This window comes from Aspergillus steynii (assembly GCF_002849105.1).
Source record: "Aspergillus steynii IBT 23096 chromosome Unknown P170scaffold_2, whole genome shotgun sequence".
Classification (NCBI taxonomy): Eukaryota; Fungi; Ascomycota; class Eurotiomycetes; order Eurotiales; family Aspergillaceae; genus Aspergillus; species Aspergillus steynii.
In genome coordinates, this window is record NW_020194399.1 from 584987 (window position 1) to 595036 (window position 10050).

Genomic DNA, 10050 nt, shown 5'->3' on the forward strand with positions numbered 1-10050 from the left:
AGGTGGTCCAGGTGAACTGTTTACTTCATCTGACTGATCGATTTCCTTTATTCTATCTAGTCATTTGAAATTTCTATTCAACCCACGTGACCTACCTACCCCATCTGATAGTTATAAGCACAGATTAGCATTTCATCTGACAATAAGTCACTAGCTTAAAGTTTAATCTAATTATAATTTAATTAATTCTTACTAATAAATATTATAACTAAGCTAAAATATCTAAAATAACTCTAAAAAATAAATAATTCTTATCTTTTATACCACAAGATTAAGGGCTTTATTAAAAGAATTATAAAAATAATTAAAGCTTTATAAGTTTACCAGAATAAATATTCTAATATAACTAAGAAGGTCTTTAAACATATAAATATATATAAGGCTTATTTAATAATCTATAATAAATATTTAGTTCTATATCTAGATAATATTTAATTTATTATCTAACATGATTATAATCTGTCTAAAAGTAGTACTTCAGATTCTAATATATATTTTAACTTAAATAATTTTGATTAAAGTAATCTTACTAGTGGCGATAGTAGAAAGAAAAGATAATAAAGAGAATAATAAAAATAATAATAAAAAGAATAATAAAAAGAATAATAAAGATAATAATAATAATAATAATAATAAAAATAATTAAGAATAAAGCTTTAATTAGTTAAGATTCTTTTATACTTAGTAATCTAGTTATAGTTAAATTTATACTTATCTAAAAAATTAAATAATATTTTTTTTTATATTTTATTTTTTAATATCTCTTTTTTTTTTATATAATATAATTTCTTATTCCTTTTAAATTTAATAATATATTATTTTAATTTATCTTTAATCCCCTTTTATTTACTAAAATTCTTATTTTACTAATTCCTTTTTTATCACAAGTTTTATCTAATATTAATCCGCAACTATCTTCTTTAAAAGTACCTTTTTAATTTTAAATTCTTTCATAAGCAAAAGGACAACATAAAGTAATCTAATTTCTAATAAATAATAATTATTTTAATATATTCTTTCTGATTTTCCAGGAAATCTTTTTTAGCTATTAAAAAAAAATAATATATAGAAAATAATTATAAGATTTAAAAAACTAGTTAACAGTAAAATAATTACTAGAATAAAAATACTTTAATAAAATAACTATTTTAAAAAATAATAAGCTAAAAATCCGTTATATATATTATTATTTCTTATTTAGTTATCTATCTTTTGATTATAAAAGAATATTAATAATAAAAACTTATATATTAATATTATAATATAGTATATCTAACATATCACGGAAATTTAAAAAAATAATTATAAAATACATAAAAAACAAAGTAAGTATTAATTTATTTTTATAATTAAACTATAATTTAATTACTAACTTTACTTTTTATATTTTTTAACTAAATATATACTTTTATCATAAGTCTACTAATCAAGTCCTTTATTATATTATTACTTGTTAACTTCTGTTTTTAATAATTAAATATATTTAGTTTAAATAAATATTAAAAATAATTTTAATTTCCTTAAATATTATAATTCCGAATTAAAAGCATATAAAAGATTAACTAATTAAAGTTTTTACTACTTTTTATAAATTATTATTTAACTGTTTTCCCTCTAAAAGAAAAATATTAATTATTATTAATTATTAGACTAGTCCTAATCAAAAGTTATTTATAGTTATTACAGAATATTTTATTATCTCTAATTTTAAATATTTTAAGATTTTCTTAGGATTTCCCCCTCTTTCCGGAGAATATACTAGATCTTATTTATTTAAAATTATTTTTAAGATTTTATATAAATATTAACTTTAATCACGACTTCTTAAGATAATTACTAATAATATAAGTAATAACCAGACTATATTTTAACATTTATTTTAATAACTTAAATTTTCTTTTAAAAATAATAACTTTCTTTAAGAAATAGTATTTAATTTTATTTTTTAAAAAAATCTTAAATCTTATTATTATTTTTCTTATCTAGCTTATATTATCTAGCTTTTAGTTAAAGCATTTTTACATAAGCTTAAAATCTAATCTTTAGATAATAAAGTTTAATATATTTAATATAATAATAAATCTACGCTTTAAGAATCTAGTCTATTAAAGACTATAAAAAAGATATATATAAATTTAACTATAGTTTAATTATAGCTAATTATAAGTTATTAAATTCAAAAATTATATAATATATTAATATAAATCCCTAATAACAAGAATAATTCTATTTTCTTTAAATATATTTAATCAGTAATACTAATATTATAAAAAAAATATTCTTCTTCTTTTTCTTAATTATAAAACCTGATAAAATTTAATTTATTTAATACTTTGTCGGGCCTACTATCTTCACAAGTATATTTGTAGGAATTACGAGGTAAGACACCGTATTTGTCTTAAATAAAACATTCAATTTCTGATGATTAAGATAATAATAAAGAGAAGATCTAAATACACTAGAGGACCCTATTTTATATCTCATAATCTTACTGGGGGTTCCTATTTAATTTAGGAGATCTCCGGTAAATTACTACAGATGACCTTATTTTAGCGGGAATATTCTAGTATACCTATCTAGGATACCAGGAGTTCCCACACACCCTCTTAAAATAATAGTTATCTTAAAACTAAAGTATTCTATTTAAATATTCTTATTTAGCTATAATTATTTAACACCTATTAATTTAATATATTATTCAAATTTAACACGCAAGAGCGCCTTTATTAATATATCCGCGATTATTCTATCTATAGTTAAGTATTAAAGTTTAATATTACCACGTTAAATCACCTCGCGAATCTAGTAAGTTAAATATTAATATATTTACTTCAGGCATATATTTAGGCGTTCTTTATAAGTTTTAAAGCAGGTTCTAAGTTAGTATAAATAATTATTAGCCTCACGTTACTAAAACTAATTAATTTAAATATCTAAATAATCTAAATTACTTCCCTGCCTGCTATACTAATTATAATATATTTAGCCTTATATATAGATAAGCTTATTATAATCTATAGCTTTAAGGTCCAAGAAATAGGTTTACTAATTAATATAAAAATAAAGCTAGTAATAGATCTCCGTATATTAAGATTACTAGCAAAATCTGTATCCACATATTCTTCTACTATTCCTAATTATTCTACTATTTCTATCTTTTTATCTTTAATTTATAAGCAAAAAATAATACCGTAATTAATTATTAATCAGAAAAATCAGAAAAAGTAAATTAAGTTTCTTGTATATAAGTTATCAGGATTTAAAGTAAATCACATAAGTTATCTGGTTTTAAATAAAATATCAGGGCGAGTCTAGAAAATAATATATATAATTAAGCTAAATAACTTTTAATATTACTTTAAAAAATTAAAATTCAGTTTCTCTGTAATTAATTTAGTTAATTTAATATTTTCGCGGGCTAAAATAAATAAGATCTTATTTAAATTGTGGTCAAAATCATTAAGAACATACTATATATATATAGATTAAATTAATTTAAGTATTCTTTTCTCTCTGTTTCTTTCTATCTTTACTTCTAGATAATAAGCAGCTTCCTAAAAATAAGCACTATTAAAAATATCTCAGATAACCGCTATTATCCCTTTAACAGCCTTATAATTACTAGCCATTAAGATATTATTAATATAAATAATTAAGAAGATCCTATTCATATTAATAAAAAGATACTTATCCACAGAGGTTAAGAAGAAGCTTATTTTAGCTAAATTTTATTATAAAGTAAGATACCACGCCCGTGCAGCTTGTTTTAAGCTATAAAGCAGTTAAAATAATTAATAAATATATTTAAAATTATTTTTAAATCCTTTTAGCTGTTTTATATAAATAATCTTATTATTAAAGAAATTATTTTACAGGAATATAAGCGGGATATCTCTTTAAAAATATTTAAAATTTATAGCTGTTATTAAGGTAAAGAATAATTAGATAGTTATTAAATATATTATAAGTGAAAAAATATCCCAAAAATTAACTCTATATTTTTATATAAAGCTTTAAGTAACCTATCTAGCTTTAAAATATAAAATTTAATTATTAATATCTAATTTTAGCTTATAAATCTAATAATTATAAAGTGCTTTATAACCAGGGGGCAGATTTACAAGTTTTTATAATTCTTACTTAACTAGGCTGTTAAATTCCGACTTTATAACTTTTTATTATTTATCTGTATATAGAAAGGCAATAGCTTTATTAAATAAAAAAGATTTAATTATTTTATTATAATCTCTATAATAATTACTAGTCAAGAAGATATTATTATAAAAAAAATAAATAATTAGCAGCTAGTTTGCCACTGGTAGTTCAGAGATAAAAAAAATATAATTAATAAGTATTAGTTTAGGAAAAAAGTATTAAATAAGTTTATTTTTAAAATTATTATCTAATTTAATTTTATAGGGGTTTTAGAATAATAAATTAATTAATAAAAGTACCTTTTAACTTTTATAATTATTATCAGGTATTCTATATAAGTCTAGATCTAATCCTTTATTAAATTATACATTACAGACCTGCTTTAACTCCTTTATTAAAAGAATCTAGATAATATATTATTTGCCTAAAGATATATATTTAATAAGTCTCGCGTTAAATACTTTAAAGTTAATTTTTATTACTTTCTCACGAGACCGGACCTCAGGGAGAATAATAATTATAATCTTATAATTAATAATTTTTAATCCTTTAATATTAGGCCTCTAATTATTTTTAATTTTATATAAAGTTAATTCTTTATCGCGCACGGGCGAGATATTATAAATAAAAATAATTATTTTTATTATCTTAGCTCATAAATAACAGAGTAAATTATTATTAATTAAAATAACGCGGACCTTTATAAAAATAGTTTTTAAAAGGCGCTTAATAAGTAAATTCTAGCTATAAATATATACAGAAGTAAATTCCTACTTAATCTTTTATTTTTTTACTTATTTTAATATTTTATGATTAGTAAATTCTTTATTATTATTAGAATAAAAATATTAAATTAAGTATCCTGCGGTTTTTTCAAAATTAGTATATACCTAAATTATTAAATATACTTAATCTTTTATCTTTAAGAATTTAACCGAAGCAAATCTATTATATTAATTATAAAATAAGATCTAATACTTTGCTCTATTTTTATAAATAAATAATATATTAAAATAATTATCCTCTAAATCTATAAAAACATAATTTTTACATCTCTTTGCTGGAGTGATTATTTCTTATTTATTTTTTATTATTATTAAGGCCTTCTGGCAGGGCTCATAGGTGTGTTTTAGTATAATAAAACCCTTAATATTTAACCTATTAATTATCTTATTTAAATATTTTATATTTCTAATTAAAAAATAAGTAAGTCAACAGTACTATATTCTGAAATTAACACGAGTTTTCTTTATTGTTTGAATATAGTAAGGTTTTAATTAATAATTCGCGTACTAAATTTTAACTATTTATTTTATAAAAGAGGTCTTATTTTACTAAAATAAGATCTAATTTAAATTATAACCCTTAACTAATTTTATAATATAAGTGTCTTTCTGAATATCTCTGTATCTAATAACTAATTTATTTAATATTTTTATAAAAATAACTTTATTTAGGAAGAAATTAATACTAAGATCTTTCTAGTTTATCTTAATAATTCCTACTAAATTAACTTTTATCTTTAGAAGATAAAAAACACTAATAAAGATTATTTTTTAAATTTTTATAAGATATTTAAAAAGCAACTTAACATTTTTAGTAAGTATTAAATAAATTAAATAACCCGTTACTATATAAATCCCACAGTGGGATAGCTGCGCGGTCCCTATAATAAAATTACTAGGATTATTAATAAAGTAACAAGTTAACCCTAAATTAATAATCCAGTTATTTTAGCTTATATAATAAATTTTTTTAATATTAATTTTAATTACCTTTTCTTCTAAATTACCAGGGCCACCTCTCTCAAAAGCTATATATATAATATTATTATTAAGTAAAACATTAGAGGACTTTATCTCTTTTCTTTACTACTTTCTTTTTTCTTATTAGTCTTTTACTTATTAAAGGACTTTCTTAGGGTATTTTTTTTAATAATTCTTTTTTTTATAGCTTAATTTCTTGCAGTAAGAGTACTCTAGAGATAATTTTAGATTATTATTATTCTTTTAATTCTTAGAGTTCTTCTTTTTTTTTTTATTTTTTTAATTTTTATCCTTATCTTTACTAAGCTTTTTACTAGTTCTAATCTTAATAAGATTTACTAATTCCTAGTTAAATTTCACACGCATTTCTTCCTGAATCAGGACCTAAGATATCTTAGTATAAATCATAATATCTTTATTAAAGCACGAGTTAAAATAAAAAATTAAAAAGATTTATTATGTTTTTCCTAAATTACAAAGAAGAAACTAAATATAAACTAATTTATTAAAGATGACTTCTTTCTTTAGACTTTTATTAAAATAATCTAGCGCTGAGGATATCTTCTTAATATACTTATTTATATTTTTATATTATAGATAAGTTATTATTATTGCTAATTAAAACTCTTTAAAAAATTAAATATTATATATAATTTTATATTTTCTAGACAGGGCCTTCACGAGGTCTATAGCGATATAAAAATAAATAAACTTATAGTAGATAGCTTTAAATAATAAAGCGAAAATAATATTTATTACTTTAGTATTATTATTTTTTTATTTAAAAAGCCTATTCTAGGCTCTTTAGACCATATTAAATAGTACTAGTCTTTTTAAAATTAATACCGGGGCCTCAAAGCAAGGGAACTTATTACTAACTATATAAAATATACCTTTAATTTATAGTTCTATATTAAGATCTTTAATCTAATCCTAGTAATTCTTTATTAATATAAGTTAAGATACAATATACTTTCTAGATACTATAACTATTTCGTTAAGATGTTTTGTTTATCTTAAAGATAATTAATTACTTTAAAATCTGTTTTAGGGGCCCTAAATAAAGGTTCTAAGGATTCTAGGGATCTGAATAAAAAACTTAGTTAATTAAATCTCCGGGCTTATAACCTATAAAAATTACAAGATAAAATGCTATATTCATCTAATATTTAACTTATATTATAATATATCTTAAGAAACTTTTTATAATTTAAATTATATTCTTCTCTAAGACTGCCTAGCCATGTCTATTATTATTTAATATTTTAATTAAACTATAATTAATTTTCTTAGGTATTTATTATATAAGAAGTTCTAAATAGGTATTAGCAGATATCTGGTTAAATATTATAATATATTAATTATTTAATAATTTGAACAAGAATCTAGAATAATAATACTTAAATTTTCTTATTAAAGGATTATTTTCTTTACTAGTTATATAAAAAGGCTTTCCCAGCTTTAGGAAATATTAGACTTCTTTATATAAATTATTTATTAATTATATAGTTTTTTTTAGACGGCTATTAGCGTGCTAATAATTATTTTATATTAAAAAAAAAAGCAGATAATATATAGTATAATTATCTTTTAATTAAGTCTTGAGCTTGATAATCTCTAACTAGTTATAATATAAAATATTAGTTTTTATTTATAAAAATACTATTTTATAAAAAAGTTTAAATTTATAAAACTTATTAAGCTAAATTTAATTATAATTAGTTTTTTTTTATTCTCCTAGTAAGTTTTATTAAACTTTTACTTAATTAATTTTAAAAGTTATAATTTTATTAGTTAATATCTAGGAAAATATTACTTTACTATACTGTGTTAAATAGAATTATAAAAATTTCGGGCGGAAAGTATTATTTCTAAGAATTATATAAATATAGGTAACTAAGTTAGTTATAATATTATAATTCTGCTAGTACTAGATTTAAAGTTACTTTTTATTAAGTAGATTATTTTATTCTTATTTTAATTTACTCTTAAGTAATAAAATAAGATTATAAATAAAATATTTTTTATTATTTGCCTGATAAGGGTATATTATATTTTTAATAAGTACTTAAAGGAGTAAAAAATTAAGCTTATTAATATTATAAATATTATATATTTAGAGATAATCCTATAATTAGTTTAATAAGATAATTAAATTATAGTATAATTAATAATTATCTATTTAATTAATTAATATTAGGATTAGATTATCACACAGGTCTTTAACTCCTATAGAATTATATAATTTTTATTATTTTAGTATTTATTTTATTATTATTATCTGGTGCTAGCTATTACATAAGATAATTAAAAGTATATAAATTCCAGTATTAATAACTGCAGGGTATTCTAATTCAGACTTAATTAAAAAAAATATTTTATTTTAAGAAAGTTAGTTTTTTTTATAATTAAATTATAGTAAGATTCTATATATAAGTAGTTATCTGATTATTAATAGCTTTTAATAATATTTTATTATTTTTTTTATTAGAATTCTTATAAAAAGCATAAAGGATTTTTAAGAGCTTATTAAAGTTATATTTTATATTTATAATAATATATTTTAAATAATTTTTAATATTTTAGCAGCGAATATCTGCTCGGAAGGATTTTTATAATTAGTTTATAAATTTTTTATTTAGTTAATGCTAATAAAGATTACTAGACTATTTTATAATTAATAGATATATATTAAGAACTAGTATATTAAAAAACTAGTCTTTTAATTAGTATTATATTTTATTATCTTGTATAATATTAGCTTATTTTTTTTTTTTTCTTTTTTAAGGGTTTTCTTCTATTTAGTAAGTATTATAGTCTGTAAATAATAATTAAAATTAAAATTAATTAAATTATAGTTTAATTAACTAAGTAGAGGAATAAAAGATTTAAATAAAAGTTAAAAAAGATTAAAGATAAATAATAAATTTAATAAAGTATAATTAAACTATAGTCTAATTACTACTTACTAGGGTGAAAGGGAGGGGAGGGGGGTGCTTTTATAAATAATAGCTTTTATAAAAAACTTTTATAAAAGAGGCCATTTACAAAAGATAAGGGTAATAAAAAAGAAAGTTAAATAATATTATAATTAATAAAAAAATTATATATATATACTATAATTTAATTAATTAGTAATATTTCTAGCAGATTTTAGTCTACCAGCAATTAAAAACAGTTATTAATATAATAAAATAGAGGATTTTATTTTAATTATTTATATAAATTATTAATAATAAATATTACTATTTTTCTGATATTAATAAAAATATATAATTAATTAAGTAGGATTATATAATAATCTGTGGCCTGTTATATCTCTTAGTATAATAAAATAAAATCCTTAATAAGAAAGACTAAGTTAGTATTAAAGAATAAGAGTAAGATAATTTAGATAATAAAATAATTAAACTATAATTTAATTACTTATTAGCTCGCTTTCTTAGTTTTTTATAAAGTAATAAGTTATCTTATATATATTAAAAGATTAAATAAGAGGTTTACTAGGCTACTAGTCAGGAAATACTTATAAGATATATATATATTAGATATATATTATAATAATATTTAGTATAATTAATTAATCTTGCTAATTATAGAAGAAATTATAATTTTTATTATAAAAATAAATAATTTAATATAAAATATATTATATATTTTATTTTTATCTCCGAAAATCTATTAAAATAAATTATAATATATAATTTTTTTTAATTAATCAGGCAATAAATCTATATCTAAAAACAGGTTTATAATTTATATTAAATCTATACTAAAGCTATACCGAATTTAACTATAGTTAGTTTAGTATTATAGAGATCTTGCTACACATACTAAAATAGGCTAGGCTGCAAATTTCTTAGTAAAAACCGCACCGAACCCGCCCCAACCCGCAACGGTTGCGGGTTCCCGATTTTGAGCCCGAAACCCGCTGCGGGCGGTCCCGAGATGGCCTTCCACCGCCCGAATCCGCACCGATGCCAACTCTAAACTGGGTTTCATAGTAGCTAGTTAGAAATATAGCCTAATTAACACTATATACATTTTAATACTGCATACTGTGTAAATATGGAATACTTACGGAGATAATACCTTGATCGCATGGCTTGAGCAAAGGTTGATAAACCAA

The 10050-nt window shown here is 19.5% G+C and overlaps 1 protein-coding gene across 1 annotated transcript; it reads left to right on the forward strand.

Moving 5' to 3' along the window:
* Nucleotides 1–1649: 1649 nt before the first annotated feature.
* P170DRAFT_351444 (uncharacterized protein) lies at nt 1650–1808 on the forward strand (the record flags this gene model as incomplete). The annotated part of the gene is made up of 1 exon (XM_024843869.1): nt 1650–1808. A coding segment is annotated over one exon (159 nt), but the record flags the coding sequence as incomplete, so codon positions are not given.
* Between the last annotated feature and the right edge of the window lie 8242 nt (nt 1809–10050).